The 25,250-nt window shown below is 40.2% G+C and overlaps 1 protein-coding gene across 1 annotated transcript in view; it reads left to right on the forward strand.

Annotated features, from left to right (window-relative positions):
- Positions 1–25,250, forward strand: part of LOC110840074 (uncharacterized) — a 70,084-nt gene that overhangs the window by 20,880 nt on the left and 23,954 nt on the right. The window contains exon 2 of the mRNA XM_087353010.1: positions 23,930–24,004. Coding sequence (XP_087209136.1) covers positions 23,930–24,004 — 75 coding nt within the window. The remainder of the gene's footprint in view (positions 1–23,929; positions 24,005–25,250) is intronic.

Here is a 25,250-nt window from a genome sequence, read left to right on the forward strand (position 1 = left end):
AAAATATCGATAGAAATGACATAGAAATTTTAAAAATGCATAAAAATAATTTTGAATTATAAAATAGTACATACAGGCTAATAATTATTACCCGATTTAATTAAAGCGTGTCTTAGTATGAGATCGATTTTACTTTGATGTCTGTACGATGTCTTTCTGTCACACCTAGGGCATGAATGCACTGTCGTCCACTGCTAGGTTGTTTTCAGAAAAAGTTCATTATCGTTGCACAGCATTTTGGGTTTGTGAATAAGTTACAAACAGTTTCACAGGCACTGTTTCTTCAATCTTCAGTGCCTGTGCCTTCTTTCTGTAATACTACTTTATTGTCTCACCTGCAGGTACAGTAAAACCCCCCAAGTTGGACACCCCTTTATATTGGACACCTCTAAATGGAACCGGCGAATATCCTATAATTTTACATGTCCACAATACCCTATATCTTGGACACCCCTTTTGTTGTAAGTTGGACAGGTTCATGCACTTAACTTTGATGCTTTTCAGGGAAACTTTTTCAGTTACATATTTTGTTATTTTCAATTTCTGACTGATGAATGCCTCCTCTCTGGAGGATTATCTTATGGACATTGAAGCCATCATTGGAATGCATTGCAAGTGTTTAACTATTCTTTTGTTGAACCCTTAACTGGACTACAGTATTGCAGAAGACACAGCTTTAACTCCATCAGTTCTGTGCTTGCATTTGAGTTCAGACTGTGCAGAAATGGAATTTTTCTTTTTGCGATGGGGAAGCGAAAATTGGTGGAATTAACTTTAGAAAATGTTATTGAGGCTGTAGACCACAATCTGATTTTTCTCTTTCCCTCTGTCTTGGACACCTATGTAAGTTGGACACATTTTCGTGGAACCCCAAGTGTCCAACTTAGAGAGGTTTTACTGTACTCCAATATGTTGATAAATTATCATCAGCGTTCTGACGAATAATTTCAACTTTTTTCACGCACAGACATACAATTTCTCTTGTTTACAGACATGTTGGTAAAGAAGGGTAAATTCTTGACTGATTATGGGTTACCAGCTAGGCTATTCACAGCAGGCTAGCCGCAACAGAACCCAACCCTAACGGTACAATCGCAGGTCAGAACTGAACGTATGGACTTAATAAGTCTCTTGTTTAGGCCTTCTTCTACAAAAGACTACTCAACCCTCTGTTAGTTGCTATCTCATGGCTATGACGCCGTGTAATCTTGTGCTTGGTTGTCAACTTTTAGGACGATTGTATTCATATTCTCGAAGAAAAACTTCTCCTTTGCTATGTGCAGGTAGAGGTCGAGCGAGAAATGCTGACACTTGCGCAAAGGACTGATTTTGGTCGTGTGAAATGGAGAGGTCCGAAGCACGCGCTAGAGGGGTGTCAGCTTCAGTTTGATTGTAACTCTAGCAGTGTTTAGGTCCGTGCGTCACCGCAGCTGAGGCTGTGCGACCCCCACTACTACTGAACTCCCCTCTCTCGGCTTACACATCGCGCATTTAGGAGCCACGACTACTCGCACGACCTATACTTAACGTATTGACGGGTGACTCTAACATTACGTCCAAAGGATTATCGTAGCGGTAACAAAATTCTACTTTCCACAGCTTTAATTATCTTAACCTAACCTAACTGATGCACAATACCATCATCCTTTGCTTGCCTCTAATATAGATGATAAGTTAGTAAACCACTTCATATGTATTATCTTCCATCAGGGCATTTTTTAGTGACTGGGTGACAATGCATCTTCAGGGCGGGATGTGGGTCGGTCATTGGCCGGCAGGGAGGACCACATACAAGACTACACGTCGTAATAACCAAGAAGACCTCGATCCTCATATCAACCTTGGCCGTTCAGCTCGTGGTGACCCACGCCAACTGCTCACGCCCAGCCCCCTGGTCTTGACTGCGTAGCGCTTTGAACTACAGACTAGCAACTCCGGCGCACACATCTCAATGTCAAGTTAGGGATATTGGAAGTCGAAGGAGATGGTCACTTCCTTTCCCCCAATATGCAACTCATTTGTAGACAATTCATTCTTGCATTCAGGGCGTAACATCCACACGTCACTCCCTCCTCCAACCAAATTCGGAACACTTCCGGTGCCTCTGGTACAAATCAAGTAGATATGTTGAAGTATTTGAGACCTGGGGCCATATTCACACGTTTTTATCGACTCGCGGGTCTCCCTGTTACAAAAGATTATAGTTTACTGAAGTACGTGGCAGTTTATTAAAATGAAGCAACCAACTGTTGCGAACGGGTTACACAATAGTGACCTCTGTCAAAATCAGTCATTTTTGAGATATTTATTACTGTGTTAATGTGCGAGTATCTGGTTTAATTTCTCTTGTTACAATTGGCATGCATCTCTCCAATTGTTCATCAGAAAGACGTTCTTAATTGAACTGAAAGTTTCTCTAAGCGATGTCTGCTGCCAGGTACCTGTTCACCGAATCACAGACGGTGATCCAGCTGTATAAAAACTCCTCAGTTCCTTCAGGCGAATTCCACGAACGACTTCTTACCAATCCTCTCCAACTGGGCATCATACCTTGTTTCAGCCAGATGATAGGGGGTCAGAAATTCACCTCTCCTTCTACAAACACGTGGTAGAAATGTTACTGTCTATCCTGAAAACATACGCTGTTTCTCTAATGCTGTCTGCCTACTGTTCTCCTTTAATACTCAGACAGTTGTTCTCAACATCAACGACCAAACTGTTTTCTTGATACATGGGACTTGACGAAAATTGCTGCTACGAGTCACATAGAAAATGAAACGGTATTTTCTTTATGGATAAACCGTGACGTTGCTGGCCTACGTGCTAATTGAATAAATATGCACCCACCCTAATTCATATGCGCACGCCATGTAGGCGCTTGGGGGGAGTGGAGGTATAGCTCCTACTCATTCTTGACCTCGGCACTAGATGGGGGTGAGTGGTCAGCATCACGCCCCGGCCGGCTTTACCCCCGGGAAAGGACCCCGGTACCCATTGGAGAGAAGGCTGGGTGGACCCAAGATCCGGTCTGGACGCAGAGGCTAGAGGAAAAAAAAATCCTCTATCCCCTTTGAGGATCGAACCCCTGTCGTCCATTCCGTAGTTAGTCACTACATTGACTGAGCTACCCCGGCTCAACATGTTATATTATTTATGGAAGAAATGCTGACTGTATGATATTCCAAATCGTCACCACTGCAATGAATAATATAGTAGCTATTTCATTGTTATAAAAAATAAGAACAGTTACATGAAGTGACACCGGATGACGGACAATGCTAGGAATCGGTAACAGCAGTCCCCCTTTCTCGACTTTGTTTACATCACCTCTCATCTTACCTGGAATGCCGCATAATGATCATCGTTTCATCTCAGACGCTGTATAAGCCGTGTCTGTAAACACCCCAAGAATCTCACGTGTTCTCTGATAATTAGGCCTACCGTGTCCATAAGCCTCGAAGCAAAAATATGAGGTCTGACAACTGGGCCTAGAACGTCGGACTCTCAATGTGTGTTGCCCTCCCTCTGTGTTCCTCAAGGGAAATTGGTATTATCGAGATTTCCCATCTTAAAATGTTTGGTTTACAGGACTGCTTTTGTAATTAATTGTCATAGAGTACAGTAGACATCATATAGACCGACGATTACTTCCCTAAATGAGAAAAAGCTGTGACAGCGTTGCTGAAGTATAAAAGACGACCATAATCTGTGATTCTGTGTTCCGCCTCGTCACTGTATCATGTAGGCTTCTGGGCTATACAGCTGATCGCAGCCACAGATAAAATGGAGGTCACTGTGCTGAACGGCAGTCATGGTTATTTCAGAATTGGCACTTTTCGTGAGAGAACTAGCGATACGTAAGATTTGAGGTTTTCACAGCGGCGAGTATGAAGATTTCTGTCTTCTGGGTTGTTGAGTCGTGTAGTCTGGTAGATGTTAACCAACGTTTCAGAGGTCATACTGCCTCCATCATCAGGGCGATGAGTATGAAGATTTCTGTCTTCTGGGTTGTTGAGTCGTTTAGTCTGGTAGATGTTTACCAAAGTTTCGGAGGTCATACTGCCCCATCATCAGGGCGATTGAGTATGAAGATTTCTGTCTTCTGGGTTGTTGCGCTGTGTAGTCTGGTCGATGTTCACCAATTTTTCAGAGGTCATACTGCCTCCGTCATCAGGGCGGTGAGTATGAAGATTTCTGTCTTCTGGGTTGTTGCGCTGTGTAGTCTGGTCGATGTTAACCAACGTTTCAGAGGTCATACTGCCTCCGTCATCAGAGTATGAAGATTTCTGTCTTCTGGGTTGTTGCGCTGTGTAGTCTCGTCGATGTTAACCAACGTTTCAGAGGTCATACTGCCTCCGTCATCAGAGTATGAAGATTTCTATCTTCTGGGTTGTTGCGCTGTGTAGTCTGGTCGATGTTAACCGACGTTTCAGGGGTCATACTGCCTCCGTCATCAGAGTATGAAGATTTCTGTCTTCTGGGTTGTTGCGCTGTGTAGTCTGGTAGATGTTTACCAAAGTTTCGGAGGTCATACTGCCCCCATCATCAGGGCGATTGAGTATGAAGATTTCTGTCTTCTGGGTTGTTGCGCTGTGTAGTCTGGTAGATGTTTACCAAAGTTTCGGAGGTCATACTGCCCCCATCATCAGGGCGATTGAGTATGAAGATTTTTGTCTTCTGGGTTGTTGCGTTGTGTAGTCTGGTAGATGTTTACCAAAGTTTCGGAGGTCATACTGCCCCCATCATCAGGGCGATTGAGTATGAAGATTTCTGTCTTCTGGGTTGTTGCGCTGTGTAGTCTGGTCGATGTTTACCAACGTTTCAGAGGTCATACTGCCTCCGTCATCAGAGTATGAAGACTTCTATCTTCTGGGTTGTTGCGCTGTGTAGTCTGGTAGATGTTTACCAACGTTTCAGAGGTCATACTGCATCCGTCATCAGGGCGATCGACCATACTACACGGCGCAATAACCCAGAAGACAGAAATCTTCAACTACCGATACGTTAATTTCTTCGATTACATAATACAGGGCCAGACCCCTCACCACAGAGAATGTAAAACGACAGATTGCTCATGTAATTCTGACAAAGTGGATTCAAAATCTAGAGGTCACCACAGAGGAGATATTGTTCCTGAGGTCCAACGTCACAATTCTGGTGCAAGGCTGTGAGTTCGAGTCCTTGATTTGGTGCCTCATTCTGGCGTTGAAAGACTTCAGACGAAGCTGGCAAAGTGTCTGTAGCTATTACTAGTTCACCAGAAACTTCTTTGACACGTATTCGGAGGCATTCGATACTCGGAATCGAGTATTCAGACTAGGATTTGACGTGAGTTTCCCCAGTCTTCAGTTTCAATATCGAGATGCCACAACCGCTGTCCACCCCTTTCAGTCCTGATTAAATTTTTACGAGAGTCTTCACACATCCTTACACTACTTGGAGTGCAGTTAAGTAGTAGACCAGTAGACGTTGTTATTATTGTTATTATCATAATCACCATCTGTACATAAATCAGATGTGAATTTATGAGAGTATTTAACTGCGTAAATTTCTAAGCAACTAACGAACACTTTGATGTCGGTTCCTTGACCGAAGTGTCTGTTGTTATGGATCCTAACCTAACTTCGGACGCTGAAAGGAGTCGGTTACTTGAATTGAAATTTATCAAGATGATTGTCTTCTGGAATGTTGCAATGATGGAGGCAGCAAACACCTCTTAAACATCAGTAAACTTCTTCCAGACTGCTCGGCACAACATCCCAGAAGACAGTCATCTTTGTACTCGCAACCGTGATAACCCGAAGTTTCACTTTATCAGTCTGTCTCTAAAAGCCATTTTAATATTATCATCCCATTTTCATTTAATCACCCAGTGTGGTTCGTACGTATATGGTTTTCCAACCAGAATATGGTACCGTATGCGTTCCTTGTTTCCCACATTCATACGTCACATACTTCCGATATTATTCTGACAACAGCAGGTTACAGTTTCAGATTATTAAACCTTCTGGAAAAGTATTTTTTTCTTTTGTTCCGGTAATTCATATGGGAAGTCCTAACAGTCTTGTTAGTGCTTTCGTTTAACGTGACCGAAGTAACTTGGCTGTGGGCTGAACGACGGGCAGCACGATTTGACTGTCTTTGGGGCCCGTCCAATGGACACTGCGGGTTCTTCCTCAGGATTAAAACGGCCCGGTCGCGTAAGCCATCTAGTTACTTGGTTAGGCGTGCCATTGTGGACGAAGGCGCGAACTCCTCTCAAGAACTGAATCCAGGATTAAGTGAAATTAAATCTTAACTTGTAACCGCTGGAAGTAATTTTGTAGTAATTACTGTCTGATAAGGACATAAAGTTCTGGATTTAGAGAACGTGTGACGTAAACGGGCCACTGACTGGCCGACCTTGGAAAATAACCGCAGGATTTCGTATAGGTACGCGACCGGTTACCAAACGACGTTCGGCATTGCCTTGTTGCAGGGCACGAGAAATTCCCCTCTGGCCAACAAGGTGCCTTTAATAACACAATAACAAATGCAGAGAAATATTTGTAATGAATTCATGTGGGGCCTGTATTCCTGTGCTTGTCCGATATGGTGGAACGAATTAAACTTTAATGAACGTCAAGATGTATGATCGATGGTTTACACGTAGCGCGAGTTATCTCTTGTCTGGTGGGACGGGGCATGGTGGAGAAATCCTATGGAAGTATTTTAAAACAAAGCACTGAGAAGAATAATTGGTTCTGGGAGAGCTGATGTGGAGAATGTATGACAACGTAGCAAGAACTTGTTAAGTTTTGAGGGATTAGATTCTGTTGTTCGTTCCGATTCAGCGTTAGTTCTGAAATAATGCATCTTTAAGATGTTTTGACGGTGATTAAGTCCACGTGAGGCCTCTGTCAGCACACAACAAAACATAAAGCATGGACTTCAGTTGCTGCCTCCTGCAGATTTTGTGCTGTCAAGACCGTACACGCTCTTAGCAGCTCGATCTTTTTGATCACCGGCGAGGAGCACAGTGATTAACAACTGTTAGCCCAGTATTATTACGGTGATTTTATCGTAGTGGATGAGCTGGATTAATCGTATACCACACATCTGGTAAATCTATTAACTGCACTTCTGGTGGTTATAGCACCGAACTGATCTTCAAAGCACGAAATCAGGCCAAAGAATGAACTGTTTTGCCCTCTTTAAAGCTAATATCAGTGTAAAATAATGAAAAATGGTCTCTGGGTTGGAACAGATGAAGACAATCTGGTTAATGTGTACAAGATGGCTGTCTTCTGGGTTGTAGCGCCGTGTAACCTGGTAGAACACGGCGTAACAGCCCAGAAGACAGCCATCTTCTTACTCACCGCTATGAGAACCTCAAATTCTACTGCGTACAATTTCGTATATAATTCAGGTGGTGTATGGGACGTGAATCTCCCCCTCGACTCCCACGAAGCGTTCGTGTTCATTCAGCCTTCGTCATCTTGGCTCGGGAAACCCAGCAACTCCAGACAAACGTCAGTCGCCTGTACCATGGCCGATCGGCCGTGCCGTATACCAGGCGTAGGCAAGGTATAATACTGCCACGGTGGTCTAGCGGTTAGAACGCTGGCCTTGTAATCCTGGGCTCTCGGGTTCGATTCCCGGCGGTGCCCGAATTTATAACTTGTGTTGGGCAAGGCCGTGGTCTAGGCAACACGGAGTTTTCCTCCGGGGGCTTCCCCGGTTTCTCCGTGGCATCCCAACAATTACTCCATTCACACACAGAAGAAGGCAATGGCAAAATACTTCTGGATCATCTGCCAAGAACGTATATGAACAGGTCCCAGTCCGAGAAAAGGATGGAAGGATCCTGTTCATATGGACCTGTCGTCAGACAGAACACTAAATAAATAAATAAATAAATAGTGTTCGAATGTTGTGAATAATATGATATGATCCTTTAAGCATGTTTACTTTTTCATAGACGGCATGAAGTATTGTAATTACAAGAAAATGATATATTTAAATAAACGATAAAAATCCAGACACAGACGCATGAGTGAGCTGAGAAATTGTTTCAAAATTTTAGTGACAAAACCTGAAGAGAAGAATATAAACATTCTGTTCCCGCAAATTCTGTAAACATTATTCACAAACTGTCAACAGTTACAAATATGACGATGATACGATGTCTAATATAATCGGAATAAGCAATGGAAATTATGCACAGAAATAGATAACGGTTCGGTATAATTATGTATTCATAGCTTTATGAGCCTTATTATGTAAATTGGAAAATATGAGTAAAAGCAAGGATCTTAAATTTTTCCCAAAACTTATTCTTAACGTGGCCGAATCCCTACACGTCAAAGTTCAATTTCAAAGTAGGTAGGCGGAAGTTGATACTATTTGCAGTACATTACACGATTAGTTACCAACTGGAAAGTTCAGTCGGCAAACAGCTTTCACTAATTAGCCTCTGTACGTGTACATCTGTAGCATTCTTTTCTATTGCTACATACTGTGACTTACGGGAACTTGCTTAAGCAAGTGTAGAACACTGACGATCTGTGTGTGTACGTTTGGATATATCCTACAGACCTAGTTCTCGAATTTAAGCTTCGTTTCGGCTGACCTGATCGATGATTGCTGTGGTTTTCTCCAGGCTTTCCAGGCGAATGGTGGATAGAACTGTCACATCTGTGAAGACGTCAATGTTGTAGTTCTGGGTTTTGACGCCGTGTACTCATGTGAAACAGAGTCGTAAAATGACCCAATATTCAGTTTCTAAGCGTCTTTCTATGGAGGTGAAACACTGCCTCTTACTCTGAGGGAAGAACAGCTCTTGAAAATGAAATTTTAAAGAAAATACTTTGTTCTAAAACATAAATGCACATTACGTAATGGTGAAGAACAATATACTGAATGGAACTTCATAATTTGTACTGTTACACTAGTAAATGAGAGATTTCTTAAATGTATAACTGTGGAGTTCATGTAGCATGGAGTGATATGTTCATTAATGGTGATTGGATTTTGAAAGGAGGCTGCTGAGTCCTGCAGTTCACCCGGAGAGACTGAATAAACCCATTGAAATAAATATCATCGCTTTCCTTGTACTGATAACTTTAAGATTTGTTGGCCGTGTGAACTTGGGAGATGGGAGTGTTATTACTGTTCTAAGATCAAAAACTATTGTGGCGTAATAGTTGTACAGAGTATAAAGCAACGAGACGCCCGCGAGAAATCTGTACGCAACTTTCAGTTTCATGCATAAAAGTATTGTGAAATATTGTACGGAGATGATCACAGATTACCAATAAATTCTCCATTTAACTATTTATTTAACGGTACAAACATTGCGATGGAGCGTAACTTTTATTTTGAACATGGCTGTCTTCTGGGATGTGGCGTCGCCTGGTCTGGTAGTTATTGACCGACGTTTCAGAGGTCATCACCCGGGTGATGGAGGCAGTAAGTTCTTCAGAAACGTTGGTCAATATATACTGGACTGCATGACGCAACATCTAAGAAGACAAGATAGTTGTCTTCTGGGAAAAACGTTCAAGTAATTTAACAAATTATTTTCTGAAAGAAGATGAATGAATTAAGAATGTGGATAGGAATCACGATAGAACGGACAAATTAAAGGAGGAGAAAGATAAACGAATAAGGTCGGTGTAGAACTAATACTACGAAATGAACGAAGTAAGGTGGAGAGTAATGGGATATGAATGCAGGGAAAAGGAGGAAAGAGGCAAATGTGCGAAAAGTGCGAAGGAAATTAAAGGAAGAAGACTGGTGGGGGGAGGGGGGGGAGGATACGAAAGAAGTAATTCCCCTTTGAATTTCAATCAGCTGTTTGTACTCTAAGTATAATTAAGATATTAAGAAAAAATTGTAAAATGATTTCTTCGGCATGTACTGAAAAGTGATCTGACAACTTTGGGCATGGTGTCGGAACAGCACAGGTGTGTGGGCACTACTGCATCTGCGCCTTGCGGCGAAAGTGGTGTTGCGTCATTGTGATGTCTGCGTGCATTCATTACCACGAAGATTTACACCTACCAGAACATCAACCCACATTCGTAGGCACCACAGCGCTAAGCACTGTCTTACTGATAGGTGTCTCTTTCGAAAGACGCAACCGCGGATCGTCATGAAACACACATTTCGACAGCGGCGCCACTTTCCCTGAAAGGGGCGTGGAGGAATTTGGATACGAAACGTGACACTTTATCACATTTAAGCACTTCTCAGTGTTGTTTGCACCTGAACTCGATCTGAAGTGTTCACTTAGCAAGCCTGTTGTTTGAGTAATAAGGAAGAGATGGTTGGATCTGTAGCATGAGATTTTCATTTTATTTGCTTGCATTATCATCTACATTGCCTAAGAACAGATTCTGATAAATTTTTACTTAGGGCTTGGTTCTGATGTTAGTCTGTATTTCAATTTTGTGTTGGTTTGTAAATATTTTCCCCGATTTTAATGGAACCCAAAGTCCATTGCCGTGTTAACATGAGGCTGCCAGATGCTCGTTTTAAATAGAACATGTGAACAAGGGTAGCCTTTAGTACACCGTTCCTCATCCCTGCATGGGTAACTGCAATTATTAAACTAAGTAGCATAATTGGCTCCACTGAATAGCATCATATGTCTATAAAGATCATATTCCACTTAGGCCTACATTTTAAATACAAATTTTAAACGTGTGTTAGAATTTTCTACTGATTACACAGTAAGAGAGTGTGCACTGGAAGTCGCCTCGTTTCACTGCAGTGTTTGTGGAATCAGGCACATCAGTTTATTTGACAAAGAAAACAGAATATAAGGAGCCAAAATCGAAGAGAATGCTAGTCACTGTAAATACTGACTCGCCATTATAACTATTTCAGCTTTGATAATAGATTTCTCGTTCAAAACACACTGCTCTTCTAGCATAGTCTACGTTTCTTATTTAAAAGGAAAGATTGAATAATGATATTGATCGTGGTTAATAAATTTTCGGAGGGGATATTTACGTAATCCTGACATTGATTGGTCCGTTTCCTTACCGGATGAGTCTAGTCCAGGGGTCGGCAAACTACGGCCCGCGGGCCAAATCCGGCCCGCCGCCTCTTTTTGTACGGCCCGCGAGCTAAGAACGGATTTTACATATTTAAATTCTTTGAAATTTCAAACTGCTTTGTGCATTTCCCATGCTGTTAGAAATTAAAAGAAGTGAGATTTCCATTCGCGCACAAATTTGCAGCGGATATATTTTCTGAACTCAAACTACAGTTCCAGGAGCGTGTTTCGGATCTTGATGCAAGTGCAGAAGACATTTCCATATTTCAAAATCCATTTGACTGTACAATTGAGAAGCTTCCACCTAACCTTCAATTGGAAGTGATTAATCTGCAGTGTGATCACATGCTAAAAAGCAAATTTCGAGAGAAGAATCTAACAGAATTCTATAAATGTCTTCCAAGCGATGAATACGGCCAATTAAGATCATATGCTCGGGGATTGATATCTGTATTTGACAGCTCCTACCTGTGTGAAAAGACATTTTCAAAGATGAAATATGTAAAATCTCAATACAGGTCAGCATTAACGGATGAACATTTACAATCAATTTTGATGATAGGGAGTACTGAATTTAAACCTCAGTTTGGTGAAATATCATCTCATAAACAGGCAATTCCATTCTTCTCATTAGTAGAGCTGCATTTCAAACAATTGTAGTCTACTTATTATTATTACGTTACATTTTGTCCAATAAATTTGTTAAAACTTGGTTTCTTCTTGTTACATAAGTAGGCTTACCTATATAAATATCCTCGAGTTTGCCTCTTGGCCCGCAGAGCCTAAAATATTTACTATTTAGCCCTTTAGGAAAAATGTTTGCCGACCCCTGGTCTAGTCCATACGTTCACACCCCACGTCTCCAACATCCATTTAATATTATCCCTCCATCAACGCCTTTATCGTCTCACAAATGAGGTCTAGCGTTCAGGTTTTTACATATAACATGTTATATTGATTCATAATCTCCTTCTCCCCTCATCCACTTTTATCCCTTCTTTTATTGTTTCCTATCACTTACTTCCAAATATTCTCCTCAGGACTCTGCTCTCACATACCTCCTCAATATGTGTTCTTCGTTTACGGTGAGATGTATTCAGTTTCCAGGATTGTATTGGCCTTCAAGTTCGCAGAAACCAATCGAGACAGGCGCCATTTTGGTAAATCGGTAAACCAATCTGCAGCACGTTCATTCAATGTCTTGACGATGTTCTATGTTGGCATCGCGTTATCTTTCTTCATGGTGTTGCAATATCTTAGGGCTGATGTCGTGCCTTACCATTAAACTCATCGTTAAACCTTGCTGGCCAAATTATTTATTTCCTTTCTGAATACGGTCGCTTTCAGACGCTGATCGCAGTACTAGTCTCTGGCAACCGACCAACAGATCGAAGGCGTTTTGTTCCTAATTTTACATCATTGGGCTGAGTTTTCATATGGCTACGTAAGACTTGTCCAAGATGTCAAGGGGAATCTGAAACAGGTTCCCAGCACAACGGAGGTTTGCACCATTAATTCTGTACAAACGTCGGAGAATTTGAGTGAAATTTGGAACAAATGTATCATAATGCCACGTGGTGGTTGGGTCATTAGTACTTTGAAGCACAAAGCAGATCTAAAAACAAAACATAACGTACTTCTTTTACTAAAATTAATTTGTTAATGCTGTTTATGGAAAGACTCCTTATTTATGCATAGTATCATGCAGAGCCCATCATATATACTCTGTGGATAATCAAGTGGTGAAAACAGTTACCACTGTGCTTTAAGGAGTTAAGGGGTGACCTTTTTCAGCTAAAAATTCACATCGCCAAGTATTATTTTCATTGGGCAGAAAATTGACATATCCTTGCTGGACTGTAGTTCATCGTGATTATAATATTTAATTCGCGTTGTGTTAATGTTTATGTTCGCGGGAGTTTCCTTCTTGGTTTCTGTATATTCTGAAGTTTTCCGTTATAGAAAATTATTTTTTGACCTAATAAAGAAGAAGTAACGCGAGAATGGGGTACATGCACTTCACAATGAAGATGTTTGTAAGTTGATTTTTCACTTAATAATTTTTAGAGACTGAATCAGTTAACCTGAGATGGCTGTAACATGTAACAAGAAGAAAGAAATTAACATCAAATTGTATTCTGTACACACACAAGTAGTAGACCACTTCGGATACTAGGATTAAGTGGGACAGTACAATTGAAATAGGTCCTAGAGAAATGAAGCGTGACTCAGCACAGCTGAGGGACAGGTTAAGGGCTGAACAACTAGGGCTAGATTTATGGAAGGGCATTAGGACTCAAGGCTTACTCAGTTTCATATTTATTGGTTTTCTGGGTATCTTTCTCGGGGATAGGGAGCGCGAAGAGTTAATTTGACCTCTCACCTCGACGTAATACCGAGGTTAAGAGTGCTTAGTGTTTTGTTGATTCTCGCTCTGACGCTTTCATTGCATAGGCATAGCCATGTTACTTAACCTCAGGCCTCTACTATGAGAGCGAAAAATCTGAATTCAGAATAAACATGTAATAATAATGCCTAATGAAGATTTCTGTCTTCTGGGTTGTTGCGCTGTGAATCGCCCTGATGACGGAGACAGTATGACCCCTGAAACGTTGATAAACATCTACCAGACTACACAACGCAACAACCCAGGAGACAGAAATCTTCATACTCTGATGACGGAGGCAGTATGACCTCTGAAACGTTGGTTAACATAGACCAGACTACACAGCGCAACAACCCAGAAGACAGAAATCTTCATACTCTGATGACGGAGGCAGTATGACCTCTGAAACGTTGGTTAACATCGACCAGACTACACAGCGCAACAACCCAGAAGACAGAAATCTTCATACTCTGATGACGGAGGCAGTATGACCTCTGAAACGTTGGTAAACATCTACCAGACTACACAGCGCAACAACCCAGACGACAGAAATCTTCATACTCTGATGACGGAGGCAGTATGACCTCTGAAACGTTGGTTAACATCGACCAGACTACACAGCGCAACAGCCCAGAAGACAGAAATCTTCATACTCTGATGACGGAGGCAGTATGACCTCTGAAACGTTGGTTAACATCGACCAGACTACACAGCGCAACAACCCAGAAGACAGAAATCTTCATACTCTGATGACGGAGGCAGTATGACCTCTGAAACGTTGGTTAACATCTACCAGACTACACAGCGCAACAGCCCAGAAGACAGAAATCTTCATACTCTGATGACGGAGGCAGTGTGACCTCTGAAACGTTGGTAAACATCTACCAGACTACACAGCGCAACAACCCAGAAGACAGAAATCTTCATACTCTGATGACGGAGGCAGTATGACCTCTGAAACGTTGGTTAACATAGACCAGACTACACAGCGCAACAACCCAGAAGACAGAAATCTTCATACTCTGATGATGGAGGCAGTATGACCTCCGAAACGTTGGTTAACATCTACCAGACTACACAGCGCAACAACCCAGAAGACAGAAATCTTCACACTCACCGTTGTGAAAACTTCAGATCTTACAGTGCCTAATTAAATCTGTATTTTTCATTGCGATGACAATTTGGATTGTAGTCCTGCACGAGAAAGACTACACAGCCTTATAACCCAAGAGACCTCAGCCCATATAAAATTACAGTAGACTCCAGCTTACCCGGATTGGTTGGGAAATGTATTTTTCCAAATAATCGAAACCCCGGATGATCCACAAAAATTAAACAAAAACACTCAAATATAATAAATACGTAAGTTTATGTAGACACACTGCTAAAATTTTTATAAAGATTTACTAATATTAGAAGGGATTTTATATAAAATTGTATACAGTAAATATGAATATTTTTTAAAAGTTTTCCAACGAATAATAAAGTTATATTGTCGCAAACTTCAAGTTTTAGAAACAATTGATTCATAGCCATAAGACTGCGACTGTACTGTAGTTAGAATGGATGACCGACTGTCTGGTCGAACCGTGATAGGGGAAAAGGCCCTGAGGTACAGTCCGAGTTGAAAGTAACAGATTTCCTTCTCATATCGCATGCATGTAGGGAACAAACATCGAGCTTTATAATAGACACTGATAACATTTATGAAAAATTTTATATCCACGTGGGTCTAAATCTCAACCGTTGTTTTAATGGCTGGAATAGGAGAAAACTCAAAGAAACGATATTATTTTAATTTAAGAAATGAATCATTGACGCAGCGTACGTACTTAAGCAGAAGATTACTACCTGCATTTCCTACAGGACAAGCTATTACTTATTTAGGAAGACGTTTCTCCATAGGTCAGCGTAACAATCTTAAAAACATACGGAAAGACACACGCTCCTTTAAATGAGCGCGCTTGTGCATAGTCAATGCACAGTCTGGTACAAGTTTACCTACATTTCAGAGGTGTTTGCTGTCTCCATTATCCCCTGATGATGGAGGCAGCAAGCACCTCTGAAACACTGATGATGGATACCTCTGAAACGCCGGAAAATTTATTCCAGACCACACGGCGTGAAATCCTAGAAGTCAGCCATCTTAATATTAAATAAATTTCAAAATTTTTATTCTGCATCCGAACTCGAATCGGAAATAAAATGACAGTGACATATCGATATCGAAAATGTCACTGATATCACGTTGTACCGAATTGCAGGCATGGGACGACATTCTTTTCCTTTGCAATTCGATTCAGCTATTCTCCGAATGAAATTAAATAGTTCTGTGCTCAGAATATCAAGTATATTGGCTTTATAAGTAGACTGCGATGTTAATAACTGAGGTAATGCGCAAGTTACATGTGATACGGCTTCAATTGTGAGCTCGGAGGCCAGTGATCGGCATCCTCCTTGTTTCTGGACAGTGTTAAACGAGAAAGAAATACCTAAGAACAAAAGAAAATAAAACAACCCGGAATAATACAATAAAAAATGGGCCACAAAGTACATGCTGCAGAATGCTGCAGGGTACTAGCTGCCTCTGTGGCAGTTCAAGGACGGCCCACAAGAAAAATGGACAACAAAAAGTCCCAAGTACTTTTGTATCTGCTGGTTCTCGAAATCTGAGCAGCTTCAAACACCTGGGCCCATTTCCACAAAATTTGTACTCACCGTCCTGGCTCCCCGGTCTCTACAAGCATCCTTCGTCTTATGACTGACTGCCTCACCAGGAGATCGTTTTACATGATGTGTTAGATGGTAAAGTTGCGTCATATTGTGATATAATAAATATATATTAAATCTTGTCCGTCTAATCACAATAAATTCTTATTAAATATTAAAATATAATAATAATTAACATTTAAAATATTAAATGATGTTATTTATCGATGGTCTAATGTAAATCGAATATTTCGATAAAGAACATCATTTAATATTTTAAATATTTTAAATGTTAATTATTATAATATTTTAATATTTAATAAGAATTTATTGTGATTAGACGGACAAGATTTAATATATATATATGATGCGTTAGGTTAAATGCTTCGTCTTACCGACGTTTTAAGATAATCGAAGCCTGCGATGTAGAGGAAAGATAGCTGTCTTACAAATAGAGAATGAAAATTTATTATATGTATTATATTTTGTCATGTTTGCGTTGAATGTGTTTGACGATACCAACTTTATAATCTCCCCTCATATGAGGTACGTATTCATGTGAGAAGAGCAGTTGAAATGATTTTTATGAGGATATACGCTCTTTAGAACTACAATGCTAAACGAGATTTAAATCTTGTAATCTGTACAAATTTGGATTTAAGCCATTATTTTATCAATTGTACATAAATTTTGCTTATCCTAAATACATTTTTAATAATTTGTTTTTTTTAAATAATAAATAAAATAACTGACTACGTCTGTGGGTCTGATGAGTAAACATTTTAATATACTCTACAGATGTAGCAGTTTATTTAGTTGTTAGTCTGTCTATTTCGTATTCGGAGGTATTGAGTACGAATTTATGAATACTGCTGTTCCAGTCTTCCTTTTCAGTTAACTACTGTTTTGAAGTTGGTATATCCCAGTAAATAGATTATTTGACTTGACAAACAACCTTACCGCAACAAGATGTTGAAATAACAAGGACAATCCTGCACAGGGGATACGGACAATAGAACACGCGTAGTTACACTGCGATAAGATGTCCTCTTACCAATCTTTCGTTAAATGACGTTACCAGTAGTGTTGCTTATACAGAGTGTCCCATTTAAAACGCAGTCGTAACTCCAGCAGTATTTTTAAGCTTTGATGGCATTAAATAACAAGACAAACTAGTTTTTGTGTCTCGGTTATTGAGTTTTGTACCATCGTCAGAGCCCTTCAGAATCGATTGGCTTTTCTGCGGGGGGGGAGGTCTTAAACGTTGCGGAATATCCCACCTGTCAACACTGCCCAACGCCGGACGTATTTCCTATCGTAAACACAGTGTGCTCCGAAATGTTGTTACCAGTGGGTGTAGTCCAGGGGTGGGGAACCTGCGGCCTTAAGGCTATATGTGTCCTTCTAGGTCCTTAAGTGCGGCCTTTTGACTGAATCCAAATTTTACAGAACAAATTCTATTATTTTTATTAATACATGCTGCAACCAAACATTCAAATGCTTTCCAACAAAAAGCAGACACAACAAAGTCATTTAAAGATTAGTTAACTTAAAAATTAACAAATAGTTTAATTTTTTGAAATTATTAAGTACATAGTAGTTAGATTTTTACAAAATAATGTACATTTTTAAGTATACCTAATTGAAGTTTCTTGAATGCGGCCTTCCAACATGAAAAGGTTTCCCACCCCTGGTGTAGTCTGTTGTCTTTCTTGGTACTATTTATGCTTCACGAACAGCAGCAAACTATTTTGTTGCAAAGTAATGAACACATTTTCTGTTCGTGAATAAAATATTTCCTGGTTGGGGGGGGGGGGGGGGGGAGAGGAGTCAGTTACACGAATGTGGGCCTGCTTCTGATTTAATTTCTGTGCCCCGGTACGTGGATGTTGTTGGGCTGCGTTCCGAAAGGTACGTCCTGCAGATGCATTTAAATGGAGGAAAAGACAAGTCAGTGTCTCTCTACGTTGACAGACTCCCGCCTACTCGTTTCTTTCTAAAAGCCGTTACAGTAATTTGTAAAGGTGAAAATGCCTTCACAATAGTGTGTTTCGAATTGTATAAGTGTCGGGTCCCACAAGCGAAGTCTGCGCGTAGGGTACAATGAACCAACTCTTCGACTCGTGGCAACACGTTTCGCAGACAGTGGCAGCTGAAGAAGGTCTTCCAGCCGCGGAGCAAATAAGGACAGTACATCGTTATTACCGCTCAGGCGGAAGTTCGCTGTTCCAGCCCCATACGTGACATTCCTCGATGCCAATGCCGGTAGACCATGTTCGAAACCCATGAGAAGCTTCCGTACTCCTCTTATTTGTTTTCAGTGTTAACTAAAAGAAGTGCTGAACAACATTTCGGTCTGTTAATAACTATAAATTAATGTTTTTATTGTTTTTAAATCTATTATTTAAGTTTTGTTTCCAAGAAAGATATTATAGAAGAATTGCGAAAATACATATCAGTACACTAAAGAAACTATCAAAAGAAAAAGGTAATAACACTATAAACCGAAGGTCCTTTCGGATGTAGCTTATGGACGGACGAAAGCCTGTAGACTATGGTAGTTTAGTCTGGTGCACATTACAGGCAAAACCTGTATTCAGAGACTCATGATATGTGTAAAATTCCGCGATCCTCATTTGGCAGTTTAAAATGATACGCCCTCAACGGAGATCATTCTGCGTTTTAATAATTATTATCCTTGCGGCAAACATTCGCGTAGGCAGACAGTGACGTTTATCCACTCACTTTAATCCAAGCTCAAGTTCTTGAGTCATGACTTGGCGGAATTTTGAAATTTGTAAATGTGGTATTGTCATTTCCAGCCACGGTGTAACGAGAAAACAGTTATGTTAGAATTATCACTGCTACGAAAATCTTCGACAAAAATAGCCCCTAATCTGTTTCTGTACATAGATTATCTTATTTCTCCTTGGTATTTATAAAGTGACGCCCGACTTGCCTTTTATGATACAATGAAATCATCTGAAGCCGTGTGGGGGCAGCCCCTTCTTCTGGAGGGCAAATGTGGATTATACGATTTTGTAAAATGTCTCAGCGTATTATATAGGTGGGGCAGTGTTCATTTATCATTTTTAAAGTTACATTAACCGACCACAGTTTATTCAGTTTTATTCAATTGAGAAACAATTGTTTGCCATTTTTGAGGAGTTTTATAACAAAGCTTCCTTAAATTGACTAGTGTTATTATTATTATTTAGTGTTCTGTCTGACGACAGGTCCACATGAACAGGATCCTTCCATCCTTTTCTCGGACTGGGACCTGTTCATGTACGTTCTTGGCAGATGGTCCAGAAGTGGTTTGCCATTGCCTTCTTCTGTGTGTGAATGGAGTAATTGTTGGGATGCCACGGAGGAAAACTCCGTGTTACCTAGACCACGGCCTTGCCCAACACAAGTTATAAATTTGGGAACCGCCGGGAATCGAACCCGAGACCCCCAGGATTACAAGACCAGCGTTCTAACCGCTAGACCACCGTGGCGTGACTAGTGTATATATACATAAATGATTTCCTAACTCCTCTTGTTTTAGATCTACGCTTTCTTATCTAGAACCCTCTGTACTGACATCGTCATCGCAACCTTGATATAAAATAGGCCCATCTAGAATGAAATGTACAGAAAGTAGGATGTGTTCTGCTTTCTTCCAGTCGTTTCCAAGAATTGGAAGCGACTAGTTTTATTCAGGCAGTGCACTAGGCTTAAAACTTGTCTGAGAACAAATCATCAGCACGTATCTGGGTGTAACATGACAAATAACAAAGTTAAATTTATAGTAAACAAGGAACTTAATTATTTGCGTATAATATGGCAAAGAATTTAAAGTAAATTACAAGTAGTTATCCATTAATTTAGGCTTTACGCTTGTGTATAAATAGTTGTTTGAGGAATTAACGATGGACATTTTAAATTATAATCATGGTCTGCCACCTGCAGCAGAGTTTTGAAATCACCAGAGAGAGAGAGAGAGAGCGTGCACTACAGTGTGGGATCAGTTTCCATTACATGAAATCTTCAGCGTGAGCAGTACAATTCATATTTCGTAGTAAATTGAAGACAGTCTCAAAAATTGCAGCAATTTGATATTTATCTTATTGTTTTCTCATTCCTCAAGTTCCTGCTGCGATAATTCTGAACGCCTGTATTAATTAACACGTTATCCTTTGCTGCTGTGCCCAGTGAGTTAAGAAACCAATTACATGCTAGACAGTGTTCAGAAAATGGTGAATGCAGTTATTTAAAATACTGCTTACAATTCGATTAAGCTTATTCTGAGTGATTTAACGTCTCTGTCAATTCATGTTGCTATTTCCACATATGAAGTAATCTCTTTACCTAATAATACTGCTCCTGCAAATAATGTTGCGACAGCCTGCTTCCGCCATGTTACGTGTTCACCTCGCCTCGACTTTGCCTTGTCATGATGCTGACAGCATTATCATGGAGTAGCTGCTATTGGCATGAGCACGTCGGTTTCAGGAGCATGATTACTTAGCTTTCTTTGCTTCCATAATGGATTTGTGTGCGTAATTCAGGGATTTTGTTATGCTAAGAACAAAATTATATTCATTTAAAAACATAATTCCATTCCTATAACTTTCTAAAATAATTTATCATAATTTTATATCAATGGGCTACAGACTTCCAGCGAGGTATGGCACGTACAGAGTTTCAGAGAATTGTAATTCAAGACTGATTTTAAAGTGTTTTATTCAGACATCGAATAGATGACAGAATTGGAGAAAGGAGGAATTTAACATTTAGGATTTGAGGTTTTCACGGCGGTGAGTCTGAAGATGGTTGTCTTCTGGGTTGTTGCGACTTATAGTCTACTAGAAATTGACCGTCATTTCAGCGGACGATTCGTTCTGATGAGGGAGACGGTAAAAACATCTGAAATGTTAGCGTATATGGCGCAACCTCCCAGAAGACTGCCGTATTCTAGTGTGGACGTTAACTGGGCGGCCGGCTGTAGTGGCTGTGGTGTGCTCTTTGCTATGTTGTGCCGTGTATCGGATGTGGACACGTCTCTACTGTCCACACGCGAGGAATGTGAAAGCGTGTGCATGCTCGTAGTATGGGGTTTCATCCTCATACTAAATGATTTATTCATCTCGGCGCACTGCTCGGCCCTCCTGGGGTCCCGCGTTCACTTTTCCCGAAGACAGGATTCAGCAAGATTCGGGTTGTGTTCCTCAGTCCTTGTAGGCAAATGCGGGAAAGCACCTTAAAGTAGTCCACGACTGATTTTTCTCGCGTAATCTCCAATTCATCCTTCAGAATTATTGTATAATTTTAAACTCCATGACCAATCCATTTGATAGAGAGTCGTTATATAAACAAGCATAATTATATAAATATTTCATCATCATGTATGGTGCTTCGGCTCGTTTTCGGGCCATGACCTCCCCACTTAGGAGGATACTTGGTCTTTTGAAATGTGCATTTGTGAGTAGTGAGTGACCAGCCCACAGATAAATATTTATTGGAGTGAGAAATTTTACAAATAACAGTCGCAGAGAACAATGTAACACGTTTTATGGAAAGTAAACATTTTTCGTAAGTCGTACTGAATTACAAATGTTATTTTGAGGCATGTCATCTCAAATTCGATTACCGTGGCCTGATTTTAATCGAACTTTATATTGGTGGTCCAGGTTTGTCCCCAACGCATACCTAATACAATTTATGAGACAGCATCGGACGTTAGCATACAGGAATTGAAAATTTAGAAACAGTAACACAACGATCGAGCAGAAACTGTTTCAGTATGCGTACATTACCTGAATTGTTCATATATTCCTTTCACCATTTGGGTTTTGTGAGATTTTGAAGCGATTGAGCTACTTTACGTAACTTGCCCTGAAGGAAGCCATGACCTGCTTCGGAGCATGGCAAACGATTTAGCAAACTCGTACGTGGCATGCAATAACCACATACAAAACCACCGAAGTACTGTTTTACAAAGGTCCCAGTATAATTTATTAAACATGCTACAGATGTGACATAATCGCGGGCGGAGCGTTCGTGCCAACTGTGTTAGCCTGGCTGACACATAGAAAAAACGAAAAACGTAAAACGGATTATGTCTTGCTTTCGTGGTTCATTGGTATTCCACACTCTGGAGCGTAGAAGAACCGATTTGATAAAATGCATCGTTTTCCAGCTGAGGTCAGCCAGGCGTTGTTAGCCAACTAATTGAGGTTTACACTCGCTGCGAGCGCCTAGCTGGCTGGAGCTGGCTGACGATGATTGGTTCTTCTTCTTCTTCTTCTTCTCTCTCTCTCTCTCTCTCTCTCTAAAGCTGTTAGCATGGCTAACACGGCTAACATTAACGCTCTGCCCCTGGAAACCATTATTCAGTAATCACCGTGTAATTCGACGTAATAAATAAATAAATAAATAAACCAAGAACAAACAAAATGAAATACAGGAATGACTTTTTTTTCCCTGTACCTTGATGTTCTACAAACATAATTTTTCTGTGGTTCAGCGGAATGCTGTAGGAAACTAGTCTAATGATTTCGCAGTACGATCAAGATGGACTTTCCAGGAAATTTTCCAGGAGGTTCGCTGCCAATAACAAGTAGGCATTGCCGTCTCAAATGGCCAGTATTACCCGCTGTAACTCGGTCACAAACGTATCTGATGCTCAGCTAGTCCGTCGGGGCGTGAAGGAATCTGTTAAGGCGTAGAAAGTCTCAGCGTGATGACGTCCCTCACTGTTTTGCAGATTCCAGCGATAGAAATAATTTATAACAATTCCACGAATCTCACATCTGCTCTGCTTTTTCGTGTTATGGATAGATTACAAGCTCCTTCCATTGTCAGTAATATGTTTTCTATAATTATGTTGATATGACGTCACACGCCACGCCTTCTTGCAAGTACTTATTAAAAATTCTGTTCATGAAAAGTGAGATAGTCTAACAGATGGCGTTGACTGTAAAAATAATAATGATAGAACTACGACCGAAAAGAGAATGTCATGTACAAGACAATGACAGTTTATTTTGTATTTAAAATGGTTGCTATTTAATTTGTTATCGTATTATATTCATCTTTACATCAACGATTATACTAACTTCTGTCTGCGTCGTCACGTGGCCTTCCTCTCTTTCAGTTTGTTAAATTAAGACAAGAAATTACCGAGCTAATGAACACGTTTATGTCTGTTAACCTTATTGCTTCGTATTTTAACAACAGTTTGGTAACATGCAGGCCTATAAGTTAACACTGTGATGTACAACTAAGTAAAACTACTTCAAGTGTTGGCATATGCCCCCAAGAACTTTAGTTTTCAATCATGTTTCGGATTAATGTTTATGTTAATTCTGAAAATCCAATGAAATCCACAGAAGGGACTGCGTGGGTGACATACGATTAATCAAATGGTAAACATAGTTGCCACCATCCTGTAAACGGTTTAAGGTAGAGAAACTACTGAGTTAAGAAATCTGTGTGTGCTATGTATTTTGGCCTTGTTTCCCGATCAGAAGATCAAATCAGTATCAGATTATCAAATAAATTTTGGCATGCATAGGCCCTTGTATACGTAGGCGTACATAGATTCATTCATTCATTCATTCGGCGTGTTATCACAACCTCGGTACTTAGTTGAATGAAACTTCAATTCATAATTGTCACTTGACCGAATTTAAAGTTGTGACCACATTTTTCCATCTCCCTATCTTCAAATTTAACAAAATTCGGCATTGTAGGCTACTATTTACATCGCCTGTTTTCTAAGACGTGTCCTTTCTGTCTCACAGGAAAACATCTGGTTCTGGTGACTGATCCAGAGGGCGCCGGCGATCAATATGCCTTTGATAATCCTTGCTTCAAAGGTAAGTGCTTGTTACTGAAACCTTAGTCTGATCTGAGAAGAAAATTAAAAAAAATAAGGGATATATCTGAATATTTTCGTTTTATGATTGGCAACACTACTGAGACTGGATATAACTTCGGAATCAACGTCATTCAACATTGCTACAGCGGCAGAGAACTGGAGGAAACGCCAAAATGAGAGGTTCATAATTTGTACTCTTCAGAAAATATGATTAGGTTCATCAAATAAATGAGTATTTTATTTTTGGAGTATGTAGCACGCATAGGAGATTATATGCATATGCAATTTAATCGAGAAACCCGATGAGAAGTTACAGTTTGTGAAGACCCAGAATAATTTTAAAATTTATGTTAAAAATTTTGTGTAAGAATATCGACTGGATTCATCTGGCTCAGGGTAGGGTCTAGTGGTGTGTTCTTGTAATGCACCTTCAAGGACAACAAAAAGTGGACAATTTCTTGTCCTCCGAGAGACTACGTATTAGTTTCTCAACGAGGGTTCTGCTCCGTGGAGTTATTTATTTCATATTAGTGGCTGATGTCGAGGTAACTACGCAAAACAGTTTTGTTCTTTAAGCTCCTGTGCCTTTGTTCACTATGAATACGGTGATAAATTGATACTGGTGATTATGCATGTGAATTACCTGTGTAAAAAATAATATATCAAATCTAAAACTTCTTGACGATGGTGAAGAGTCAATTGAATAAAAATTTTCTTGGATATTATCCATCATCTAGTAAATATAAAACGTAAAACGACGTTTCGGAGATGGGACTCTATCTCCGTCTTCAGGTTCCTACACAGTTGGGCCCACTAGATAGAGCTAATCCCTATCTCCGAAACGTCGTTTTACGTTTTTACGTTTTATATTTACTAGACGATGGATAATATCCAAGTAAATTTTTATTCAATTAAAAAATAATAATTCAGTAAAAAGGTACAAAATCAAATGTTTTATTCCAATTCGGTAATAATCAATTTCCTTAATCCTATTTTTTATCGCCCGTTATAAAATGCAACAATTCCACGTATTTATTTACTCATTTAAGCATTCCATTTTCTGACACAAAATTAATACAGCGCGAAATTTCCGTAATGCACACGGTAACGCTCGTAATTGTCATTGGTACTCCAAGTGTGACATAAAACCGGCTTTCCGTGTAATAACAAACTCTATAGCAGGAATATTTTCGTGTTCTGTCGAGCACATAATTCACTGGCGGTAAATGATACACAGCACACGG

Source organism: Zootermopsis nevadensis, unplaced genomic scaffold (assembly GCF_977971745.1).
Source record: "Zootermopsis nevadensis isolate Lab colony 2312 unplaced genomic scaffold, Znev_1.0 Znev_ptg000021l, whole genome shotgun sequence".
Taxonomy (NCBI): Eukaryota; Metazoa; Arthropoda; class Insecta; order Blattodea; family Termopsidae; genus Zootermopsis; species Zootermopsis nevadensis.